This window comes from Arachis stenosperma, chromosome 7 (assembly GCF_014773155.1).
Source record: "Arachis stenosperma cultivar V10309 chromosome 7, arast.V10309.gnm1.PFL2, whole genome shotgun sequence".
NCBI classification, from domain to species: Eukaryota; Viridiplantae; Streptophyta; class Magnoliopsida; order Fabales; family Fabaceae; genus Arachis; species Arachis stenosperma.
In genome coordinates this window covers 86,939,838-86,966,162 of record NC_080383.1, presented here as the reverse complement: position 1 = coordinate 86,966,162, position 26,325 = coordinate 86,939,838, and the positions used below count along the sequence as shown (strand labels likewise).

The following is a 26,325-nucleotide window of genomic DNA, read 5'->3' as shown; positions in this document are numbered from 1 at the left end:
TCACTAACATTTTCAAAATTCTTGAAAATTATTTTTAATAATTAATTTGATTTAATTGTGTACTTTTATTTGAAATAAGTTTTTAAGATTACCTGTACTGTTAATTTTTTTGATAACCAACTATTAGTTAAATATTTATTTTTTAATTTTACATGAATATATAGGGTGCATCAGGTTTGTATTTGTAATGTGTGATAATCAAATACGAAGGCATTCAAGCGATCATCCAAGTTCCGATTACTATCGTTGAATACTGAAAACTAAATTATGATTAAAGTGATGACCAAATATTATTAGGATTATTATTAAATTGGTTGTGTGATATATTTTGTTTAGTGTGCAGAAGTCATTTGATCCATTTGACCTAAGAAAAATAAAACTGGTCTATTAAGCATAAATAAGCCCACATACAGTTATACACTATGGTGTTCTATCAAACTCAACTGTTTCACTCTATTCTTTCCATACTTAAATTCAAAGTTGCCAATGAACCTTAACTCACATGGTATATCTCTCCTTCCTCACCTCAAAGGTCGCAAGTTCAAACCCGACCGGTTACAATCAGGGAGGGAGAAAAATGTGGTAAGTGTGTGAGGAGTGTGTGGGTGTATTGTGTACCTAGGATTAGGGGTTGTCCAATCAGGTAAACAAATTAAAATATATTTGAATCTTATTTCACTTCCACCGAACCTACAAACTCTCTCTTCTCTTTCTTTCCTTTCTTTTTTATCACATCAATCTCTGAAACAAGAAAGAAAAAAGAGAAAAAATTTGAAGCTAGGGCATAAAGAAAAATGAAAAGCTAGATTCCATTTTCAAGTAAGAAGGAAAAGTTAAAATTCTACAACAAAGAGAGGATCTCAATGCAATAGAAGATCACAAAAAGGTGGTTTCCTCATTTGTACTTCAACGAGAAACCGTGAAAAAAATTTCTGTGTCTCAAGCACCTTTCATACAACTATGAAGACAGAGAAGTCAAAGATGCTCAATGGCTCATCAAAAGTCAAGAATCAAACTTGGGGCCAAAGGAAAGATACACGGCCCAGATTCAACAAGCTTGAAGAAAGTAAAGTGTCTCCTGTTTTCTCTACCCAGCAACTTCTCACAATAATTGTTCTTTTACGCAACTTCATTCTGGCTCTTCCTGTGTCAGGAGACAAAACCTAAATTTTTCTTGTATTTCTCATCAGAGAATAAAGTTACAAGAAGAGTTAAAAGGGGGTCCAAGATTAAAACCCCCTTTTTTTAACCACTGATTACCATTAATTGGTATTAGAGCTTGGTTTCAAAGAGATAAAGGTTTGTAACTTGAAAGAAAGATCTTGATAGCAAGCAACAATAGTTCCAACGTGGTGGCATACACTTTGACTGAAGGTCAATCAAACAACAGACCTTCATTCTTCAATGGAAAAAACTACAACTATTAGAAAGAAAGAATGAAGATCTTTGTTCAATCGACAGACTGTAATATATGGAAAATCATCATGAACGGTCCTCAAGTCCCAACTAAAACCGGCACAAACGGCGTTGTCATTCACAAGATTGAAGCCGATTGGAACGATGAAAACAAAAAGAAGATAGAGCTCAACGCCAAAGCTATCAACGTGCTAAACTATGCAATCAGATTCAAGAAATACAGAAAGGTATCAAAGTGCAAAATAGCAAAGGAGATCTGGAATAAGCTCCAAGTCACACATGAAGGCACTATTCAAGTCAAGCAAACAAGAATTGACATGATGTGTAAAGAATATGAGATGTTCTTTATGAAGGAAGGAGAATTCATTGATTATATGTTCGAAAGATTTTCTATTATCATCAATGGCTTAGATGCTATGAGGATTACAAAAGTTCAAAAAATTCTAATAAAAGAGTGGAAAACCAAAGTTATAGTCATATCTGAGAGTGGTAATATTAGTCAAATGGCTTACGATGAACTGAGAGGAAAATTACTTGTTTATGAAATCACTCACTTAAAAAATGATACAAAAAAGAAAGGAGTGGCTCCCAAATCATGTATTGAGTCTCTGGGTGATGAATCTAGTGATGATTTATCATATGATGAGTTTGTATTTTTTGTTAGAAAACTCAGGAGAATGATGAAACTGAGAGGAAGAAGCAAGGAAAGCAGTTCACGAGAACCGAAGAAGGACCTAAGAAAGGTCATCTGCCACAACTGTAAAGAAGCAGGACACTACAAATATGACTATCCAAAATTGAAGAAAGAAGACAAGTCCGAAAAAGACAAGAAAAATGGGCTTATGGCCTCTTGGAAAGATATGGAGAATGATTCAGATGAAGATGAAAATTCAGACAACAGCTCTCAAGCCTACCTTATGGCCGACCACAATCAGTCAGATGAGGTAATTTTTATTGAACCATCTAATGAAGACCTTCATCTCATGGTTGATCATCTCATTGGAAAATTGAGAAATTTTCTACATTAGCATCATAAACTTGAATCTGAAAATGACATTTTAAAAGTTGAAAATGCACTTCTCAAAGATAAATTGAGGAAAGGCAAAATCACAGTTGATATTGTTGAAGAAAACAAATCGCTTAAGGCTGAACTTAAAGGTTGTGAAAAATAGCACTCAGTGATTGCATATATAAACTGTTTTGAAGAAAATGAAAGGTTGCATAAAGAGGTTAAAAGTCTAAAATAGGATCTAGCTAAGCTTGTTCAAAGTTCTGAAAATTTAAATAAATTATTGTCTAGCCAAAGACCTCTTTATGAAAAAGCTGGTTTGGGTTATTGTGAAAAATTAAAAACTATTTTCAAAATTTCACAATTTGAAAATGTAGCTTTCACTTCTAAAGACACAAGATTTTAAAATCCAAATCTCCATAAAAAACAGCAACCAAAATTTTTTTGTCACATATGCAATAAAGAAGGTTTTTTTCCTATTCAATGTTTCATCCATAAAAGGGAAATTGATGAAAAATCTATAAAATAGTTGGCAAATATAATAATCTTGGTCAGAGAATATGGTTTAACATTAAAGGATCCGAAAAGATTTGGATACCTAAAGTTACTTAAGAACTTTATGCAGTTTTATCTAGCATCCAAAAAGAAGGATGACATGTGGTACATGGACAGTAGATGCTCTAGGCATATGACCGGAAAGTTTACTTTCTTCATCAAACTTGAAAAATACAATGGAGGCTTTGTGACTTTCGGTGATAATGATAAAGGTCAAATTTTGGCCATAGGTAAACTAGGTAAAAATTTCTCATCTTTCATTAATATTGTATTCCTAGTCAATGGATTGAAATACAATCTTCTAAGTATTATCCAATTATGTGACTTAGGATATTTGGTTATTTTCAAGAAATTGGTATATACTTGGTTGTGTGTGAAAAATCTGGTGAAATTTTGTTTGAAGCTAAAAGATGCAACAATGTGTATGGACTTACTCTAGAGGAACTAAAAGAACAAAATGTAGCATGTTTTACCTCTATAGAATCCGAAAAATGGCTATGGCATAAGAGATTAGGACATGCAAGCATGTTCCAAATCTCTAAACTTGTAAAGAAAATTTTGGTTAGAGGTCTTCCCAAAATCAAATTTGACAAAGACATCACTTGTGATGCTTGTTAATTGGGCAAACAAATTAAATCTTCTTTTAAGCCCAAGGATGACATCTCTGCTAAAAGGCCATTGAAAATGCTATACATTGATCTTTTTAGTCCTACTAGGACTCAAAGCTTAGGAGGCAAATATTATGATTTAGTAGTGGTTGATGACTGTTCTCGATATGGATGGGTCTTTTTCTTGGCTCATAAAAATAATGCTTTAATTACTTTTTCAACTTTTTGCAAAAAGATCTAAAATGAAAAGGATTTGAAAATTGTTTGCATAAGAAGTGATCATGAAAAAGAGTTTAAAAATCAAGATTTTAAAACCTTTTGTGATGATTTTGAAATTTCTCATAATTTCTCATGTTCTAGAACCCCCCAATAAAATGGGGTTGTTGAAAGGAGAAATAAAAGTTTCCAAAAAATGGCTAGGGAAATGCTTTGTGAAAATGAAGTTCCAAAATTTCTTTGGACAGATACTGTAAACATAGCTTGTTACATTTTAAATAGAACCATCACTAAAAAAGGTTTAAAGAAAACACCTTATGAGCTTTGAAAAGGAATACCTCCTAATCTTAAGTATTTTCATATTTTTGGATGCAAATGCTTTGTATTGAACACTAAAGATAATCTTGAAAAATTTGATCCAAATAAATTCTTATGAGGGTACTTTTGTTAGTTACTCAACCACTAGTAAAGCATATAGAATTTATCTCAATGAACATCGAATCATAAAGGAGTCTGTACATGTCTCATTTTGTGATACTAACATCATTTCAAATACTGTTGTAGAAGAAGATGCAAGAACTGAAGATGATTTGAACTCACAAAAGGATCAAGAAAAAGATAAATCGGTCCCCACTGTGAAAAATGCTAGCTCTGACTCTGCAGATCAAAATACAAGAGACAATTCTGTTTTGTCTCCTACTAAAGTTGGAGATTCTGGAACCGTAAACACTGTAGAACTGAATCAAAACCAAACTAAAATCACCTCTCAAAAGCCCAAAGAATGGAAGTTCTTGAGAAACTATCCACATAAATTCATCATTAGAGATCTATCTCATGGAGTCACTACTAGATCCTCAAATAGAAAGAGAGTCGAAATTAACAAATTTGCTCTATTATCACAAATGGAGCTCCAAAATATAAAGGAAGCTCTTGAAGTTCTATCATGGGTTAATACAATGAAAAAAGTGTTAGTCCAATTCGAAAAGAATGAGGTTTGGACTCTTGTGCCTTGCCCAAATGGTAAAAAAGTAACCGGCACCAAATGGATCTTTAGAAATAAATTGGGTGAGGATGGTAGTGTGGTTCAAAATAAAGCTAGATAAGTGGCCCAAGGGTATGATCAAGAAGACGGCATTGACTTTGATGAGTCATTTGCTCTGGTGGCTAGAATGGAAGCAATAAGATTATTGCTTGCCTATGCTGCCCATAAAGGTTTTAAACTCTTTCAAATGGATGTCAATTGTGCTTTTTTAAATGGCTTTATTGATAGAGAAGTGTACGTAGTCCAACCCCTGGCTTTGAAAATAATGAGTTTTCAAACCATGTTTTTAAACTTTCAAAATCTCTTTACGGTTTGAGACAAGCTCCAAGAACTTGTATGAAAGGCTTAGCTCTTTCTTGTTACAAAATAATTTTCAAAGGGGTACTACAGATACTACTCTCTTTATTAAAGAGTCCAATAATCATTTCATTCTTGTCCAAGTGTATATGGATGACATTGTGTTTGGATTGGCAAATGAAATCTTATGTGAAAAATTTGAAAAACTAATGACTAGTGAGTTTGATATGAGTATGATAGGAGAACTCACATTCTTCCTTGGATTACAAATCAAACAAACTCCTAGTGGTATTTTTGTACACCAAGATAAATATGCCATATAATTAGTAAAGAAATTTGGCTTAGAAAACTCCAAATCAATTAGTGCTCCAATGCATTTTAATACCAAACTTGACAAGGATGAAAATGGAAAAGATGTTGATGAAACTCGGTATAGAGGAATGATCGGATTACTTATGTATCTAACTTCCTCTGGACTGGACATTATTCAAAGTGTGGGTGTGTGCTCTAGGTTTCAATCTCACCCTAAAGAACACATCTTTTTGATGTAAAACGGGTCATTAGATATGTCAAAGGCACGTTTGATCTTAGTTTGTGGTATCCTAAAACTAATGAATTCTGTGTAGTCGGGTATTGTGATACAAATTTTGCGGGTGATCGAGTGGATAGGAGAAACACTTTAGGAATCTGTTGCTTCCTTAAATAATCTTTGAATGTTTGGTCAAGAAAAAAGCAAGCCACTGTTGCTTTGTCAATACCAAAGGCCGAATATATCTTAGCTTCCTCTTGTTGTTCTTAGTTAATTTGGCTCAAAACTCAGCTTGTCCATTACAAACTGAAAGTCAATAGTATTCATTTGCTTTGTGACAACTTAAGTGTCATAAATATTTCTAAAAATCCTATTTTACGCTAAAAAACTAAGCACATTGAAGTTCGGTTTCATTCTATAAGAGAACATGTGCAAAGGGAACAATTGATATTCAATTTATAAAATCAAAAGATCAATTGGCTGATATTTTCACTAAACCGTCGTGTGAAGATAGGTTTTGTAAACTGAGAACTTCCCTAGGAATGGTTGATGCCAAGTTTTTGAATTAATTATTGTACTTAAAGAGTTTTTTGGTTGTTTTTGTCTCACAAGTCGCAAGGAGACAAATCTAGGAAGATGATGACTTCCTCTGTGTTTCGTGAGGCTCAAACGATGTACTGCACATTTTTGTGGGTATAAAATTGAAACTAATTAATCCATGGTGGCCTAATATATTTCTGTAACACCACCTCTGGATTTATTAGAAAAAGGTTTTGTTTAATGAAATGAGCCTTATGCTAGTTTTGATCATCAACTTAAAGGAGGAATTTCTGATTTTATTTTATTTTGCCTTAACTTAAATTTGTCAGTTACATTTCAAATCATCATGACTTGTCACTTCAAAAATGATTTCTGTAGATTTTAAAATCCTATGAATCCTGTTTTATTAGTTTAAATTTTCAAGGAAGTTCCTTTTGTGCATTTAAGGTGATTTTTCAATCAAGAAAACTTCTCTCCTTCCCATTATTTCACACCGTCATATTATCTCTCCTCTTTACCTTTTTCTTCTTCATGATGAGAAATAAAGTGGTCACACGAAGAATCACAGGTTCTTATCATCCTCCTCGTAACCCTCCTCCTTCTAGGCCTCAGTCTCACACTCACATACATATTCACTCACACTCATCTTCCTCTCATTTCTCTCAACCTCCGACTTTTATGGCAAGAACTAGGTCTACCAATCCCAGGCCGTCATTTGCACAACAGGAGGCTGGTTCATCTCAAACCTAAGCAGCTAAAGGTAAAAGACCAATGACAGACAAGGAATGTCCACCGTCTCTTCCTCCTCGCCCATCCTCTCGTCCTTCTAGACGATTAGCCCCATCTAGTCGTCTTTCTAAAGGTACTAAAAGACCTATACTTCAATATGTCACAGAACCTCCTAATCTTAATTCTCTTGATTTCAAATCCCACTTTAAAAAATATTTCCATTCTCACTATGATCCTCTTCATTTTTCATCATGCATGAACTTTGAGTTTCACAAAGAGGTCATCTCAAAATGCACTCTGTGTTCATTCTATGTCACTAACTTGGATGCCCTGACTAACAAGGGTATATACTTTAAAGATAATTTTCATATGTTAAAATGGAAAAACATCTTCACAATCCGAAAGCATATGTATCTCAACCTGGTTAAGGAATTTTATGCAAACATGGTGTATCATGATAGAGACATTCATTCATACGTTAAAGGCTGTCAAATCATTTTGAATAAAGAATCCCTAAGTGATGCTCTTGATTACGAGGATATAAGTGTGAAAGCCTTTGTATCTGGTAAATGGGACAATAATCTGAGCTTATCACATAAGGATGCTCTTGCTAACATATGTGAGAATTTCTCTCTCATGGATGGAATGATACCCACACACAAAACTTTAGGCCCGGTTAGAACCAAGCTTTATCGCATCATTATCCATATTATCCTACCTCAAAGTGGATCCTATCAAAGGGTCAGCATCTGTGATATCTTGGTTCTTTATACAATCTTCAATCTTGCTCCGATCTCATTTTCATATCTCATGATGCGTCACATGATTGACTGTGTTACCAGTGATAAAAATGTTTCACTCCCATACGGAATATTTTCAACTTGTGTCTTTGAGCATTTTTCTGTTGAACTAAGTAATGAGGCCGTAAAGAACAAAATTTCATCTCTTAAAGGTGGCGGTGCAGTGAAACCTACCAAAAGAAAAAGCTCTAAAGCCACTAAGGATCCGGTTATGGACAAAAGTGAAGATGAAAGCCTCCCTCCACCTTTGGTTGCTGGCACCTCTAGCTCTCATAAATACTTGATCAATGCGGTAGTTAAAGATGTACTTCAGAAGTTTGTGAATATGACCAAACAGATGGTCTACTCTAGCAAACAAATTCAGAAACTTGCCCTCCAAAATGAGAAATCTTTGCTAAAATCTCAAGACAGAGTTGAAGTACTTCTAAAGTACCTCGATTCACTAGATGAAAATCAAGTGTTATCTGAGCAAGAGGAAGATGTCTTGGGCACTGAAGATGAGGATTTTGATGCTTAGTATTTGTTTCCTACTACTACTATGAGATTAATAGTTTGTTGTTATTTCTAGTTCTGATTGACACTCTATTTCGCTGCTTCTAGCTTACTGAACACTGTTTCAACACTGTTTCTTTTGGATCACTATAATAGCTTTAAACTATTTATTATGATTAACTGTTTGATATATTAGCATGCTTGTTGATCTGATCTTTTTTGCAGGTTTTCCTTCTTGATAGCAAAAGGGGAAGAAGAAAAAGAAAAAAATAAATTGAACATGACTGCCTCAAAAAATTGCCTCTGTTTTTTTTTCTTTAATGTTTGTTATTAGTGAAAATTTGCTACTTTAAATTGTTATTTTGTGAAAGCCTAATTATAAACTCCATGAATCATTGAATATATGGCACACTGTCTGTAAATAGAATGTTGATAATAGGTGATGAAAAGCAAGGATTCAGGGAGAGCTTCATTTTCTTTCAATTCATTTTAATAATTTTTGTCATCAAGGAAGAGATTGTTGAATATTAAAAAACTAAAACATGATTAAAGTGATGACCAAACATTATTAGGATTATTATCAAATTGGTTGTGTGATGTATTTTATTTAGTGTGCAAAAAAATCATTTGATCCATTTAACCTAAGAAAAATGAAACTGGTCCATTAAGTATAAACTAGCCCACATACACTCACACACTATGGCCCTATACCAAACTCAGTTGTTCCACTCTATTCTTTCCATACTTAAATCCAAAGTTTGAACGGTTACCATCACAATTCCTTCCATCAGAAACAAATCAAGTCTCTAGTCTAATGAAGGAAATCAAATTTGGCCCAAATAAAGATCTAAGCCCAATTTGGTGACCACACACAAACTCATCTCACTTCAACATAGTTACTAACCGGGTAAATAAATTAAAATTTATTTGAATCCTCTTCCACTTTCACCGAACCCACAAACTCTCTCTTCTCTCTCTTCCCTTTCTTTCTTACCATATTAATCTCTAAAACAAGAAAGAAGAAATTTAAAGCTAGGGCATAAAGAAGAATAAAGAGCTAGCTTCCATTTTTAAGCAAGAAGAGAAAGTTAAAGGGCTACAACAAAGGGAGGATCTCAACACAACAGAAGATCACAAAAGGTGGTTTCCTCATTTGTGCTTCAACGAGAAGCCGTGAAGAAATCTTCTGTGTCTCAAGCACCTTTCATGCAACTATAAAGACAGAGAAGTCAAAGGTGCTCAATGGCTCATCAACGGTACGGTCAAGAATAAAACTTGGGATCAAAGTAAAGATACACGGCCCAGATTCAAGAAGTTTGAGGAAAAAGGATGAAAGAGACAAGTAAGATTGCATGTCATTGCCTTGGTCCCCTCTCTCTCTCTCTCTCTCTCTCTCTCTCTCTCTCTCTCTCTCTCTCTCTCTCTCTCTCTCTCTCTCTCTCTCTCTCTGACCATGCTGCTGCTAATTCTGATTGTTGGAGAAAAAGACAAACCATGTGTTGAAGGTGCCTCAAGCCATGGAAGCTTCACTCCTCTATAATAGGGGTGAACGGCCAATTATTGAAGCAAGAGAGATAGAACACTAGTTTCGGTTTCCATAGCTCCTTGAGTTATTCTTGTTCTTCTCCTTCATGATTCTCATTTTGTAATTCTTTTTCTCAATTTTGTCTGTCTGAGTTTCATTGGTAAAAGGCAAACATAGTGAGATTTATAAGAAAAAACCAATGAGTGGAAAAAGGCAGTGAGCTAGACTTGGAGAAAAAGCCTAAGTTATTTTAGAAATTCTTTGTTAGAATTTCTGTTTTGTGTTATGATCCTGAGAGGATTCCTTTACGAGTTGGGTTAGCACTTTGCTGTTGAAAGCTAGGGTGAGTCCTACTCTAGTTCAGGTTGACTTAGAATTTGAACTTGTCCCAGATAGGATTGGGTAGATCATAGAGAAATTGGTGATTGTTATCTGTTGAAAAATAGTGAAAATCTATCATTGTTGTGATGGAGACTGGATGTAGGCTACATTGCACTGAGTAGCCAAACCAGGATACATCTATGTGTCACACTCTACTCTCTTCTCTATTTATGGTTCTACAACTTAGGAGATAAAAGTAAAGTGTCTCCTATTTTCTCTATCCAACAACTTCTCACAATAACTGTTCTTTGACGCTACTTCATTCTGGCTCTTTCTGTGTCAGGAGACAACACTTGAATTTCTCCTATATTCCTTATCAGAGAATAATGTTTCAAGAAAAGTTAAAAGAAGGTCAAGATTTAATCTCCCTTCTTTTAGCCACTGATTACCATCAACTATAAAATGAAAAATAGAAACATTTGACATAAAAGACGGATAAAACTTCATCGGCTCCTTCATCTTTTCAATTGTCCTAAAATTATAGCGGTTAAACTACTAATTCCGCCCTTCGAATTATCAAAACGCTAAAAAACGACAAAAGTGTCATTTAAATATTTAAAAATGTTACAAAAATACTCAACTGTGAGAAAAAAAATCTTTTTCGTTAAAGAAATTGGCTAAGGTGGCAAACGGAGATGCTAATATATCATTATTGTTTAATTTTCAACTTAAAATCTCTCATTTTCCTAATTAATTGATATAAAATGACTAAATTAACTTTTTTTTTTCATGAACCAATACCATAGCTACTACATTCTCTTCCTCTTCTTCATCACTGCTTTTCCTTTTCTGCATCATTTTATTAACAACACATTCTATAAGCCTCAAAGGAAAGAAGTTAATGTCACACCCTGATTTTTCATAGAATTAATTCTCGGAAATTATGTTATGAGAATTCGTTAAACATTTGAAAATCACCTCATTACAACATAACAAGGCGTACTTAGATAAGATAAGTTAAACAAAAGAAAGTACATTAGAAAATAAAAGCGTGTCAAAAGCCGAAAACTGTATTGACAATGATGAATTTCGGCCGCCGAATTCGAATTCATTTACGAAAAGCTTTATTACTAATTTTTCTTGAATAATTTAGCTTTAGTAAAGTATCCTAAACATATTTTAGAGCTGAGATACTCTCTGCTATCAATATCTCAGATGCTGATTATTTAAACCGACACGGTTTAAATTAGTAATTTCACAGTTTAGCCATTAAACCATTATCTTCTTTCTCTTTCCTAAATAATTCGGCACCAAGGAACTCTCCTTAATAAAAATCATGAATCCACTAGGAAGATTATCTAGAGAAAAATAAAGAATTGAAGTAACAAACTTAGTTAAAATCTAACCGAGTTTAAATTGAATCAAACCAAACCCACTCTCTTTTAAACCAAACCGGTTTTCTCTCTCACTCCAATAAAAAACAGTTTGGTTCTTCCTCTCTCCATCATGACAGAAGCTCTCCCTCCCCCACCAAACTAACCAAGTGTTAGTTTAAACCACCGGCAAGCATTAATGAATATGAAAACTTGGCTAAGAATGCATGATAATAAGTGTGGCCCCTTAATGAGAAGCAACGTTCCTTCCTCCCCTCTCTCCACTCCATCTTCATATTTATTACTTCAGCCCTTGCATGATTTAGACACAAACACAAGAAAGAAGCTAGAAAGGGTGAGGGAAGAGTCCGAGAGTGTGAGAGAGTCGAAGCTCTAGTGTGTGAGAGAGAGTTCATGGAGTTTCATATATTCAACACCTTCTCCACCATCCAATCTTCATATCAATCCCTTCCACCAAGCTTGAAGTGAGTGAGAAACTTAGAGAAAACAGCAAGAGAGGAAGAGGAGATCGAGAAAGTGATAGAAGGAAGAAAGGGAGAGTGAGCCAAGAGTGAGTGAGCAAGGAGGAGGGTGAGTTCTTTCAACCTTCATGAAGCTCTCCTCAACAAAAATCTGATCTTACATCGCCAATCTTCTTCATCCAAATTCTGAAGTCGCATTACCATCTTCCTAGGAGTCCAATGAGCTTGGTCTTCTTCACCATCTTCCTTTGGAGCTTCTTGAAAAATAGCAACTAGGTGAGAAATAACATCACCACTTTTCTCTTTTTCGGACATGAGAGGTTTTCATTTTTTCTAGCTAAAGACATCACTAACATCTCCTCTAAGTTCACCAAGCCAAACAATGTCCAAGCTTGAAGAGGAGCCTTGGCCGAGAGAGAAAGAGAGAGAGCTAAGTGTAAGAACCGTAATTTCTATCGACCGTATAGATAATATAAAATAATTTAATCGGCCGGAATAAGTTCAAGATATTAGAAGTCTTAATTTAGAAATTTAACGGTGAGATTTGAATTCAGTGAATTTTTCTAAGTGGAAAAATGTAATTTTCAGTGAAAATTGTGTAAAATCGCATACCGGTAATTTAGCTGACAGTACCGGCTTAAGTTTGTCTGGTACTGTGTGAGAATAATAAAAACAGTAAAAAATCTTAGAAAAATTTTTAGAATTAAAAATCAGACACTAATTTTAAAGGTTTTACCCCAAAATGGGCCAAACATGTTAAAAACGCTAACAGTTGGACCTTGTTATGTAGTAATGAGGTGATTCTCGAATGTTTAATGAATTCTCATACATAATTTTTAGAGGATATTTTTGGGGTAAATTATATTGAGAGAGAGAGGGGGAGGGAGGGAGAGAGTTTCAAATTAGGAAAATTAGGATTTTCAATTTGGGGTATTGAAACCTAATGGGATTCAATATGTATCGGATGCCATATTGACATTTCCGTTTGCCACACCAGCCTATTTCATTATTAGAGAAGGATTTTCTTTACAATGGAATATTTTTATAGCTTTTTAAATATTTAGAGGATATTTTTGTCATTAAGAAAAATAGAATTATTTTTGTCAGCATTCGAGGGTGCAATTGATAGTTTACTCAAGTATAGCACTTTCGTCAGTGATGAATGGAGAAGAGAAAAGATCAGAAATGCCACAAAGCAAACTACTAAACATTGATTTATCTAACCAGGCATTGGAAATCACTTTCAAATTCATTGAGTTCCTTAAGACCTCACTAAATAAGTCAACCTGAAAATATACCTCTCATCACTCATCGGTGGAAACATAACACCCAGAAATGCCACAAACTAAACCAATAAGCATAAAAATTCTACAACAAAGGCATTAACACTTCAAAATTAATGTGTTCCCTTTAGACCTTACTTCACATGCAGAGGTCACAGCAGTCATCAATGAAAAAAAGAAGAAAAATGCCACAGAGCAGGGTCACAAGTTTGGTATGCTGATTATCTGTAGTAGTCTCCAATCCCCATATGTAGTTATTTACACAAAACAGAACCCTTAATCTTAATTTTATACCTATTCTCTAAGGCTGTGTTTGGTAGCCCGCACAAGATACAAATACAAATTTCCTACTTTGTATGTGTCCTGCCCAGCTGCCAAACACTGCCTAACTTCACCATAGTTTGTAAGGGTAGGAGAACCTTCAAAAATGGGATCTTTCACAATATTAATGCTAAGCTATTACAACATGGACCATAAACACAAACAAAACTTGGTACTTAACAAAAACAAACGAGCAAAATATCCATCAATAAAAATCTTATGAGGAACCAAGTTAGCTGGAGAAAAGTAAAATGGGAGCATGAAGCAGGAAAATCTACCTCGGCACATTCACAAGCTCATATAATTTGTAGAGACTATTCTTTAAACCAACATAAAATATAAGCTAAACTGAACATCTCGAGCCAATATTCCAAGCTGCATTATAACCAAAGCTTAAGCGTCTACAAGAAAGAGAAAGATGATTCAGTAACCTCTAATCAACAACCATATGTTTCCAATCAGAATAGCACAGTACAATGAATTATCAAAGGATAAAACTGTTGTGATTTGACCCGTTGTGATCCAGATGGAAATTCTCAATCTTCTTCTCTTTCTGGAGGGAGACCACAGGGTAGGAGCATTTTCTACACACAAAGTTGAATTCATCAATAAAACAAGTAAGAAATTCTACAATATGCTAGCACACCTAGAGAAGAATTCGCACATGGATCACTCATAGTATATAGTAACAATAAGCATAAAATATGCCCAATCAAACATAAACTAAAATAATAAATATACAATTGAAATTTAAAGTGCCAACTTTTCCAAATTGCTTGGCACAACCTTTTGAAGGCATACAGTGTGTGATGCAATGAGGTATATGATTCAACATCTTTACTTTGTATATCTTCTCACAATCTAACCTTTTTAAGAAATGAAAACTGGATGTATTCTATCCCAAACCCATCTAGATTTCCTATCTCACATTACAACTTAACCATTTCAACTTCTTCTAACATCAAGTTTACGATATAGTTCTACATATCAAGAAGATGACCAAAGAGAGAAGAAACTAGAAGCTTCAGAATAAACATCTATAAACAGCGATGATTTGAGAAACCAATGTCCAACCAATATGAAATAAAAACAAAATATAAAGCAAGCAACATTCACCTATAATCCTTAGAAGTTATAACTAGAGACCTATTGTTAAACTATAGCCACGACCATGTGCAGCACAAATGAAAAAAATTTATAGGGCAGGGATAACACTCCCATGAAAAAGAATTAAGTAGGATGATAGCAGTAACAACAATTTCTCATGAGCCCTAGCCAAAACCTGGAGCATATCTCAAGAGTTAAGAACTTAATCATCAAACAGGACAAGGGATTAAACAAGCCAAATTGAAGATATAGGAACACAAGCATAATACAATATCAAAAGGAATGGCAATAATAATAATTGAATCTTGCAATTAAATAAGGTGACTGAAATAAGAAAAGAAAAAGAAAAAGAGCTCAAAGCATAACCTGCATAAAGGTGTAGCGTTCTCTCCCGATGGATTCATTTTCAGCAATAGCAAAGTATGCAAGTAAAGGGTAGTGGCCGATATATGAAGCATAGCTATCACGCTGAATATTCACCGCCCACTCACTGCACATACGCACAATAAATATATAAAAATACCAAAAACAAAGTTCTTTTTCTCCAAAAGGAACAAAGAAATCTCACAATCTGTTCAAATCGGCATGACCAGTTCCAACATATTTAGCTTGGAGATGCTCAAGTTGGGAATTGATGTTAAACCTATCACTTGCCTGCATAAAAGCCCCAAAAAATTGAAAAAGGAACGATCGAACGTAAACTTCAGCCAAAGGAAGAGGTGAGATTGAAGGTTCATACCTGCATATTGCTTCTTCAGAAATACGGAGCTGCCTCCGTCTCCGTGTGTGAGAGACACAAGTTGAGCTGCTCTTGCACACAATGCTTTGAACTTGGAACCACTGGGGAAATAAAAAATGGTGCTTTATTTGTTATTCATATTCATAAGTTTTACTAACTACTTTGTAGTTTTGTGTATTTTTGTAAAGAGAGAAAAAACTTTTTTTATTAATTATATTCAGAAATATCATATTCCTCAAAGATAGAGAGGCTCACGATCTCTTAGATGAATATGAGAGGACTATACTATATTATTTGAGTTATAACTTATTGGTCTTAATTAATAATTTAATATTAACAAATAATATAACTAAATCTTAAATTTTGGAAAAATATTTTTTTAACAAAATATTGATGTAACATTCTCAAATAATGAAACAAAAGCTCCTAGGACGAGGTCTTCATCACATCTCTCGCACTTTTCAAAAACATTAATTTATTCTTAAAAATATTTTTTGGTATATTTACTAAATTTTACAACAGCAATAATTTGAATGTTGAGATAATAAGATTAAGCTCAATGTGCGTGCCAATTAGTATCAAAATATGCATATTAAGGTCGAATGAGGGTATTATATCTTCATTTCAAAGTAATGTTATATTTAATTATACCATAATGATATCCAGAGCTCAAAAGCTTTATTTATTTATATTTTGTAACATTGAAGAAACCATATCCTGTGCATGGCATGGAAAATTTTAAACAGTAAAAAGAAGAAGGGACAAAAATACATCTAAAAGTTAGACACGATTATACTTTAATCATTTAATGAATTACGCGTGCACACTATTTATACATTCCGACGGACACAGTATTTTTCGTGTTAATTTTCTTAAGGAAAAAGGGACAAAAATACACTTGAAAGTTCACACGTTGGACACAATTACACTTTAATCATTTAATGATGCCACATGCCGATGACTGAAAAGGTAAATGTGTCCGTCAGAGTGTATAAATAGTGTCCATGTGTGACTTATCAAATAATTGAAGTGTAATTATATCCAGCGTGTAAATTTTCAGGTGTACTTTTGTCCCTTCTTCCTATATCTACTACTTTAATTTAAAGATTAGAGACATGTACAACTATATATATGCTCTACCTTGTTTACAGAGTTAAAATTCATATCAAGATGTGGTAACATGAAAATTTAATTCAACATTAAAAGGGGAAAAAAAGAAAGAAAGTTGGTAAACATTTTCCTTTGGGTTTAGATATTCATCAACGTACAAGCCAAGATGTCTCTATAGTCTCCTTTTTATCTTGAAAGAGCCATAATCACTGTTCTTCTTGTACTCAAACAACAGGTTTGAATGGTCAAATGCTATGAGTTTCACAAATCCAAAGTCATGGCAGCCATAACAATTAACAAGAACAACAACTAGGCAGCCATAATAACAACATATTAAAAATTTTAATAATATCTAACACCGCGCCAGTTGAATTTGAAAAACTAATATTAAATTAATATGATAAACAAATATTATTAAAAGTATTATTAAGTGTTTAATAAATTGTTTCTAATTATTTGTTTGATAAATTTGACTTAGTGTGCAGAAAAAAAATTATTATCCATTTAAAAGCAAGTCTGCCCTGATCTCTAAACAAGCTTAGTCCCTTATCAAATGGATCCAAAACTAGTGACTGGAAAAAGAAAAACAAAAAGAAAAAAGTGAAAGAAACCAAGTCCAAGAGGTAAAATAGCTCAAGAACCAAGTTTGATAAATTAAAGTAACGAATCCAAAAAGACCAAACTTCATAGGGTTCTCTCATTGGTAACTAAAACTTAAATTTTATTTCAATTAATACCTTGAAACTTCCACCAAAAGCTTTTCTCTCTTCTCTCTTACTTCGGTCACATCATTCATTCATTCAAGAAGAAGAAAAAAGGAAATGGAATGCACAGAAAGTAGGTTGTGAAGAAAGGTAAGAGGATTTTTGCCAAATCAAAGCAAAGAAAAGAAGGCTACAACTAAGTAGTTAGTATCTCTCGGTCAAAGAAAAAACAAAAAGCTTCTTTCCTCTTTAGTGCTACACCGAGGAATCAAGAAGAAAGCTTCAAGATTTCAAGCATGGAAGAAACAACAATTGAGAACGTGAAGCCATCTAGGTTAGAAGCACATCAATGGTCAGAATCAAAATTTGGGGCCAAAATCAAGCTCAATGGTCAAAATTGAAGAAGTTTAAAGAAAAAGGATGAGAGAGAATAGGTAAGCATGCATGCAATAGACTCAATTCTCTCTCTCCTCTCTGACAAAGCTGCTTCTACTCTGATGTTGGAGAAGAAGAAAGTGTGAGGGTTGAACTTGTTTCAACTTTGAAAGCTTCACCCTTCTATATTAAGGGTGAATGGCCAAGGGTTGAAGGCAAGGAGAGGAAGTGAAAAGCACAGAGTTAACTCTCATAGCTACCCAAACTGTTAAAGTTCTTCTTCTTTATGTAGTTCATTAAGTATTTCTTTTTCTCAGTTTTGATATGTCTGAGTCTCATTATAAAAGGCAAACATGGTGAGGTTTGTAAGAAAAAACTAATAAGAGGTAAAAGGCAATGAGTTAAACAGTGAGAAAAAGTCATAAGATGTTTCAGAGATTCTTTGTACATCTTTCTAATTTGTGCATGATCCTGTGGGGATTCCCTTGCAAGTTGGGTTAGCACTTTGCTGTTGAAAGCTAGATTGAAGTCTAGTCAAATTCAGATTGAGTTTAAAATCTAGATTTGTCCCAAATAGAATTGGGTAGATCCTAGAAAAAGAACTGGTGTTTGTAATCTGTTAAAGATAGTCACTACAAGAATATGGCCGATTAGCTACCACAAAAAGGGTCGTAAAATCATCGCTAATATGACGCAAAATATAATTTGTGACGAATTAGCTACTGCCTAGCAACTAATGCTTTCCTCGCTAATTACAAGTCGCAGATCAGTGAGGCAAATACAATAGTCGCTAATTCATCGGAAAGTTTTTTAGCTACCGAATAGATAGTCGCAAATCCATCACTAAAGTAAAAGCTAATTCTATAGAAGTAATAGACTAAACGGTAGTCACTAATTAGCGACAAACTCTACTGCAGCAGACTCATCGCTAAATGCAAGCTAACTTCATAGACAAAATAAAATGCTTAGTTGACGCTAATTAGCAAAGAATTTTTCCAAACCAAACTCGTCGCAAAATGTCCGCTAATATGGTCGCAAATCTGTTACATTTTATAGCAAATCTATAGCTAATCTTTGAAAATCCTTAATCAAATTTGTAAGAATTTTGTCGCCAAACCAAAGTTATGAAGTAGTCGTTAACTTGCTAGAAAATAATATGTAGTCAATTAGTTGCAATACTATCGCAAAATGTCATCGCAAATTCCTTTTAAATTAGTAACAAATCGATAAGTATCTCGCACTACAAGAAAATTTGACTTTTGTCACGCTTTTAAAGCGTGGCAAAAATGCAAAAAAGTGTAGCAATGTCTTTTCACCACGCTTTTAAAGCATGCCGAAAAGTGAAGATACAACCACGCTTTTAAAAATATGCCGTTAAGTTGGTTTTGGCTACGCTTCGCCAATAGGAGACATACACCCACACTTTTGAATGGAGAAAATAAGAAAATATAAAAAGAATTGGTTTTTTATTGATTTACATAATTATTTACATGCTATAATTATAATTTAAAAATTACAACTCTAACAAAACTAATAATTTAATTTACACAATGCGAATGTAATGCCAATAAGCCATAATAACCTTTGTTTCAAACTGAAATATGGAGGAAAATACTTGAGCCATTTTTGGTAAATTTACCGAGAAACCATCAATTGAGTGTTGATTATCTTATCAATCCTGCAGATTAAAAAAATCCAACACATATTAATAGAAAAATAAGAATTTTTTTGTCCATACATGAGGTCATAGAACTATAAGCCAAACTAAGCCATGATGCAGAATTCCACAAATGAATTCATAGAAGATGATCACCAAAGAAGTAGCAAGAGCTTCAACAAAAAAGAAAAGAAAAAAATTCATAATCATAAGGAATCCAACAGTAAAAATCAAAGACACTGTACTACACTATACATCATCATGTGATTCTTGTTTGCATTGCAAAAAAAATTAATCAAGATAATCAACAGAATCAAATAGAAGAAAGCAAGATGAGAAATTACAGCAAAAACTTTATTAAGAAACACAAACAGAATTCATTTTCAGCTCCTCTCAACCAAAGAGACGTTGAAAAAAGAGAGTAAAATAATTGAGTATTTAACACTGACCTGAAACCAAACAATTGATTTCCATTAAAAGAGATTGTATTAGAAAATAGGTTCAATAACGTCAGTCTACAATAGTAATTTGTGCAAGTTCAACTAACTCAATCAATAGAGGATGTTAACCTTCTTTCCAGGAGCTGCTCTTTTGCTTTGGTGCCTGAGCACTTTCTCCTTTACTAGGTTCTTTCAACTTGTTCTTTTTCTTCTTCTGTTTCAAGAAAATTATATGAAATCATTATCAGGAGAGAAAAGAAGTGCAAAACAGTTAGTATAAATTAAACAAAAAGGCACAAAGTGTTCTTTTTCAGTGACCCTTTTAAAAAAAACCAAAGGCTGGTTGGCACAGAGAAGATGTAAGATGTCACTAAATCAGTAAATTTATCTCACCTATCTTGCTGCTGCGGTTCATCTCAATCAGCACTTTCGACTTTCCGTTTTAAGCTTGGAGAATGATTAACACCTGGATTTTTGCTAGCTTCCTCGGCAGTCTTACGTGCTTTGTTTCCTTTAACTTCAGATTTACCTTTCTCAGCAGCAGAAATGGGAAAACCATCCTCATCTTCACTTTTTCTATCATCTTCTTCACTTCTCGGAACAGGATGGCCAGTCTCACCCCTAATAACTATTGGAAGATGAGAACTTTTTTGTTATCTTCCTTTTTCGTCTGAGCTTCTTGTTTCTTTTTCTTCAATTTCTGAGCTGGGTCTTCTTCATTTTCAGGCATTTCGTCATCCACTATGACCTTAATTCTAAATTTATAATTAATTAAATGCAATTAGCCAATAATAATAAAAATGCCACTGTCTTTGATACTTGCAAATAGCATGAATGAATACACAAATAAACAAGGTTCATGCCGCAATACATAATAATTGCTATTACTTAGTATGAGCATCAATTAGAACAGTACATAATGATTTAAAAAAAATAAACAAGAAAAAAATAACACAAGGGGAAAAGGCATAAAAGAATTGGCTTTAACAAAAGTCAATAATAATGCAATCAACTAATCAATACCTCCGCCCTTTAGGACATGCGAAGATCAGTACATTTCCATATCACTATTATCTAGGTAGTATATCCTCCAATTTTTCAATGCCCTCCCTGACCCTCACCCACTCCCTTAAATTCCCACTCTTACACCCTCGCTCACTCTCTTTATGACTATTTTAAAACCATGAGTTATCCATGGATGAAAAAAAAAAGTCCAGATCCTCATGTTCCTACATATTCATGTGAACGAATCTCATTAACCAAGCAGACCAAATCGCACAGTAAATGAAAAACATAATGTTCAACATACAGCCAAAAAAATTTAACCATCAGAAAATCAGCAACAACATCATTCATTTCCCATAATCAGCAACAACATTTCAGAAAATTTGCAACCAAGAATAAGCAAACATAAAAAAAATCATTATTATTAACTTAGAAACTCAAAATTAAACCCAGCAACTCACAATTAAACCTAACTTGGCAACTTAGAATTAAACAAGAAAAAATAAATTGAAGACAGAGAGCTTACCGGCACGAGGAAGGAAGGGTAGTAACGGTGGATGAATGGAAGTGAGCTCGGACGGAGAGAGCGAGAGAGAGCTAGAACCAGGGCTGTTGGGCTTAGTGATGCCACACTGCCGGCAAAGACAGAGAGAGAGCACCCGGATGAGAGGAGAGCTTCCTACGATGGCGACGATAGGAGAAACGAATCGAAGAGGGCCGAATCACCCAACAGAGCTTCCACACGCCACGCGGCACAAATTAGCAGAAGCACAAACAAGTTAAAATCATTAACAATTTTGCAAACATAGCAGAAGCAAATGGAACCTAATCAACCTGACTCAAAAAAATCAAGAAGCAAAAAAAAAAAAAGCAAGAGACCGAATTAGAAATAGAACCAAATTGAATCAGAAAGAACAAATAAAACCAGAACAAAAAATAAATCAAAATAGAACAAATTTAAGAATCAAAATAGTAAGAACAAACTTACAAACAAAACATCAAGAATTAGAATCATAAAAATAGAAATTCAACACAGAATTAAAAAAATAAAAACCCTAATAAACAGAACAAAAAATAAACAAAGCAAAAAATAAACAAAACAAAAATCAAACCCTAAAATATCACTATAATTTCAAAAAAAAATAGCAGAATCCATCAGTAAAAAAATAAAAGAATAATAATCAACAATAAGAAATATAACCAACCTGACACGGAGGTTGTATTTCTAGTGCATGCTGCTGTTGTGGATGGAGGACGATGGCAGCTGCTGGTGCGAGGAGGACTTAGATTTATACAGAGAAAGTGATTATACATAGGGAACACAAGCATAAAAACTGCAATAAATTACAGAGAGGGATAAACCCTAAGTGTAATAGATTATACAGAGAAGGAGAGAGTATCATACCTGAAGCCAAGTGGAAGTGGAGGAGGACTGGAAGAGGGACAATCGAAGGATGCGGCGCGATGCTATCAACGGCAGACGGCGGCTTCTTCCTATTGGATGCTAGCGGGAGACGAACGTGCAAAGTAGAGCGTAGAGCAGAGGACTAGGGACGAAGAAATATAGGCGAGCAGCGGAGAGGAGAACGGACGAGGTGGCCGAGACTCGACGCGGCGGTAGAGAGGAGAATGGTGACGGCGCGGATGAGATGGGAGAGTGATGAGCGATGGCGGCTCGGTGAGAGAGAGGGTTGAGGGCGCGGGTGAGAAGGGAGAGTGGCTGCAGAGAGTGAAAAAGGGAGAATGGCGTTGGGGAAGATGTAAATAGGGATTAGGGTTAGCTTTCTTATCTGTTTTCTTCTTTCTCAGTGAGTGAGAGTCAAAAAGGTTAGGGAAGTGTGTGTGCCGCTGATTGAAAAATGGTGAGGGATGAGTGCCTCAGCAAAAAATGCAAAATTAAGATTAGAATTAGTTAAAAGAATAAGTTTAAGCTTTAAGGTAAAAATTTGGGATTTTGTTCAGAAATACAATAAAAAAAATAATTATTTTGTTACATATAATTTTTTAACTTTAATTTTTTAAATGTGATTTCTTTTTTATTTAAGGCGAGTTCGTCGCACTTCCCGACGAACTCTATAATTTTTGTAAAGTTCGCCTAAATTCCGACGAACTTCACTTCATTTTTTTTTTCAAATCTCATGTAACTTAAATTTTTAAGCGATAGAAATACACAAAAATACACCGACAATAACCATAGTTTCTTCAATTAATTTTAAATAAATATTTTATTTTAAAATTAGAGATAATTTAATTATTTTTTTTAGTTTATGAAAGTAAACAAAAAATCTTAATCTTTTAAATTATTAAATTATCAAATTTTTATTATTTTTTAATAACTAAAATTTTTAAATTTTAAATAAAAAAATACCGTATTATTATAAAATTTATATGAGTGCAAAATAATTTTAAACTTAAAGTATCGTCAATTTTACTTATATATTTTTAGCAAATTTTTTTTTTGAATATAAAATCTCAAATAAATATAATAAATTATAAATAACTGATTATTTTAATTTTTAAAGATTTCAGGTCTTACATTTATCATTTTAAAACAAAATTTTTTATTAGTTACAAAAAATTTTTAAATTTTGTAGCAACTAAATAACTTGTTGCAAAAATATTATATTTTGTGACAAATTATTTTTTTGTTACAAAATTATTAGTAAGCAAGTATTCGACATTCGAATCTCATCTCTGTGTTTATAATAATTTATTGGCTAGTGACAAACTGTTAAATAGAACTTCAATTCGTAGCAGATTAATTCTTGACTTATCGGGTTAAGGAGTACCATGAAAAACCAAAAATAATAAGGGTATATATGATGAATGGACGATCACTTTAAAATGTTTTATGACTTTTTAGTTTAATCTTAATTATCTATGTAAAAGATTTAATAGCTCATATAAATTTGATCTGTATGCTGTAATATATTTGTTAGTATTATTTACTACATTTAATTATAAATGTAAATATAATAATTATATATATGTATATATTCCTTAATCTATTTCTATACATAGGTATTGATTACTTCTTGTATTAATATATTTCAGTTATTGAAAATTCTTTATTTATGGGTTTCAATTTTTTAGCTATCCCAAACAATTTATGGCTAGAGCCGAATTCAGTTAATTTTTTTGCTTTTTTTATTAAATATTAGAAAATTTCCAAATCTTTTGGGATGAGCAATTAAAAAAATGATATTAGCTAAACAATACTTTTAAAATTTTTTTCGATTAGCTTTGAATTTGTTATGACTCTACGACGGATTTCGAACGAGATTAGCGAGTAATTTGCTACAAAATAGGTAGAATATAGCTTTTGTTTTGCGACAAGATTGCAGTTGCTAAGTCGTTCGCTAAATTAAACTTGCGACAACTTAGCGACAAATGTATTTCGCCCGCTAATTAGCGACTTGAAATCAGCAAACGAAGTGTATCAGTTGTTAAACGGTCGCAAATTTCTCGCTACTTAGGTCATAGGCGCTCAATATCCGTATTTCCACTTTAGCGACAAATTAGCAAGGAACACTTCCCTAGCTAAATGATTTATCTGTTGCGATGAATTAACGACGACTATTTTCTGTCGCTACCCTAATTTTAAATTTACAATATTATGCGACAAATTAGCGAGAAACTAGTTGCTCGCTAAAAAACAAAAACTTTGGTGACAAATTAGCTAGGAAATTATCCATTGCAAAATGCATTTCAAGTCTTTGCGACGGATTAGTTAGTAACATTTTTCCTCACTAATTAGTTTTTTCGTACAAAGTTTATTTAGCGACGAACTAGTGTGTGAATTGTTTCTCGCTAATTGTATATCAAACATTTGCGACAGAATAGTGACAATAATATCTCTCGCTACTTTACTTTTATTTGATTGAACCTCTAAGTGACTGATTTGCTAGAACATTGTCACTCGCTAATTAATTTGTGACAAATTAGCGAGAAAAATTTTCCCGCTCTTTTTTTAGCTATGAAAGTCAATTTGCGAGAAACAAACTTACTCGTGAATCTCTCGCTAATCAGTCACTTTTCTCAAATTCGGATATTTTGTGACCGCTCATTAATTTTGTCGTTAGTGCGTCACTAATTCCTCGCAAGTTGGTGACGGATTAGTGACAAAAAATATTTCTCGCAAAAATTCGTCGCTAATTTATCAAATTCTTGTAGTGAGTGAAATTCCGTCACTACTGTGATGGAGACTATATGTAGGCTATATTGCACCTAGTGGTTGAACCAGGATACATCTGGGTGTTATTTCTTTTTCTCTACTACTTTTTTGTTTCTGTTACTTAGGAGACAAAAATAAAAATATCTCTCAACTCGGTACGAGACAAAAGCAAAAATATCTCCTAAGTTTCTGTGAGAAAGTAAAACTACTATACAGCAGAAAAAGAAGCTAAGATTCAACTCTCCCTTCTCTTAGCCACTGATAACCATCGCTAAGAAGACCAAGATCTCCATAGATAAAAAATATCAAATAATAAGCTTTTTAGTTATTATTTTCACATGAAAGAGTTTAATTTTTTATTAATAATTAATTTTAACATTCATTATCCAAAACATAAAAGAATTTAATGTGTATACTTTTATATTTGATTAGGTGTTAAGTCTGTTGCACAAATAAAAATAATTAATTTTCATGCTTGTTATTTAAAAATATTTCTCTCTATATATATAAAAATATAATTAAATATTAGTATAAAAAATTATATTAATAGTTATAAAATTAACTCAAATTGTTGTTTAAATTGAATCTCGATTCTAATTATTCACCACAATATTAGTATTCTCTTCAAATTATATGTAATAAAAATTTGAAAAAGGAAAGATAAAAATATATATTAGAAAGATAAGTTATGAAAATTTAAAACTAAATAAAAAAGTTAAAAAAGTATGCATATATATAATAACAATATATTTTTTATCTGAATAATATTACGAAATTATTTTTTAATTATATTTAATTATAAATTTAATATATTTTTTATAATTTTATGAATTTATTTAAATTATATTATTTTATTAATTTTATTTTTTGTAAAACAGAAAGACAAAGAAAAATAGAGAATGAAAGAGAAAAGAGAAAGAGAAAGAGAACGAGAAAGATAAAGGAGGAGAGAGAGAGAGAGTTATTTTAGAGGAAAAAAATTTATTTGAATTGTAATAAAAAATATCTCTCGACACATTCTGTTTTATCAAATTAGTAATATCATATATAAATTATAAGTTATATATAGAGTGGGAAATGTAGAGAGAAATAAAGAAGGGAAGAGAGGTAGATAAGGGGATGGAGGAATGGAGTTTATTAATTTTGAAAAAATTGCTTTATCTCAATTTTAATGAGAGAGTGTCATGTGATACATTGTAGTTGTTAAATTAGTAATATAATAATATAGTTATATTTTAATTTTTATTTAAATTTAGTTGTAATTAGAGAATGTCGTGTTGCACATTTGATTGGCAAATTTGCAATTAGTCACTGATAATGATATATAATAGAGATAAAGTCGGTGAAGGAATGAGAGAGAGGAGAGAGCTCTTTAATTTTGAAAAAAAAATATTTGTTTTTAATTACAATGAGAGAGTGACATGTAACACATTTAGCTGTAAAATTAATAAGATAAGATATAATTTAATTTTAATT

General features: G+C 33.0%; 2 protein-coding genes and 1 long non-coding RNA gene across 8 annotated transcripts; 1 reads left to right on the top strand and 2 right to left on the bottom strand.

Annotated features, from left to right (window-relative positions):
- The first annotated feature begins 1,484 nt into the window (after positions 1 to 1,484).
- Positions 1,485 to 4,907, top strand: LOC130940056 (uncharacterized). The gene is made up of 3 exons (XM_057868104.1): positions 1,485 to 2,360; positions 3,051 to 3,210; positions 4,369 to 4,907. Exons 1-3 carry the CDS (start codon positions 1,485 to 1,487, stop codon positions 4,905 to 4,907), a joined length of 1,575 nt encoding a protein of 524 aa, XP_057724087.1.
- Positions 4,908 to 13,895: 8,988 nt separating this feature from the next.
- LOC130940602 (uncharacterized protein At4g14342) lies at positions 13,896 to 15,527 on the bottom strand. Of its 3 annotated transcripts, XM_057868794.1 has the most exons (5): positions 15,385 to 15,527; positions 15,214 to 15,299; positions 15,012 to 15,135; positions 14,051 to 14,122; positions 13,896 to 13,939 (listed from the first exon to the last, which is right to left on the bottom strand). In XM_057868794.1, exons 1-4 carry the CDS (start codon positions 15,388 to 15,390, stop codon positions 14,075 to 14,077), a joined length of 264 nt encoding a protein of 87 aa, XP_057724777.1. In that variant the 5' UTR covers positions 15,391 to 15,527; the 3' UTR covers positions 13,896 to 13,939; positions 14,051 to 14,074. The 3 variants fall into 3 exon arrangements, with proteins under 3 accessions (XP_057724777.1, XP_057724776.1, XP_057724778.1); XM_057868793.1 differs by having other exon boundaries at positions 13,896 to 14,122; XM_057868795.1 differs by lacking the exon at positions 15,385 to 15,527 and having other exon boundaries at positions 13,896 to 14,122; positions 15,214 to 15,305.
- Positions 15,528 to 18,908: 3,381 nt separating this feature from the next.
- On the bottom strand, positions 18,909 to 22,512 carry LOC130940587 (uncharacterized). 4 transcript variants are annotated; one of them, XR_009070346.1, is made up of 6 exons: positions 22,081 to 22,512; positions 21,881 to 21,957; positions 21,202 to 21,509; positions 20,064 to 20,425; positions 19,800 to 19,884; positions 18,909 to 19,251 (listed from the first exon to the last, which is right to left on the bottom strand). It is a non-coding gene; the product is annotated as an uncharacterized LOC130940587 (long non-coding RNA). The 4 variants fall into 4 exon arrangements; XR_009070347.1 differs by having other exon boundaries at positions 18,910 to 19,251; positions 21,881 to 21,939; XR_009070348.1 differs by having other exon boundaries at positions 18,910 to 19,251; positions 21,202 to 21,410; positions 22,081 to 22,511.
- Between the last annotated feature and the right edge of the window lie 3,813 nt (positions 22,513 to 26,325).

Coding starts and splice junctions, on each gene's coding strand:
- LOC130940056 (XM_057868104.1), top strand. CDS start 1,485: ATGAACGGTCCTCAAGTCCCAACTAAAACCGGCACAAACGGCGTTGTC. Junction 2,361..3,050: donor ACCACAATCAGTCAGATGAG/GTAATTTTTATT, acceptor AACTTTATGCAG/TTTTATCTAGCATCCAAAAA. Junction 3,211..4,368: donor AGGTCAAATTTTGGCCATAG/GTAAACTAGGTA, acceptor ATACTGTTGTAG/AAGAAGATGCAAGAACTGAA.
- LOC130940602 (XM_057868793.1), bottom strand. Junction 15,136..15,213: donor CATGCCGATTTGAACAGATT/GTGAGATTTCTT, acceptor GCGTATGTGCAG/TGAGTGGGCGGTGAATATTC. Junction 14,123..15,011: donor AACGCTACACCTTTATGCAG/GTTATGCTTTGA, acceptor CTTTGTGTGTAG/AAAATGCTCCTACCCTGTGG.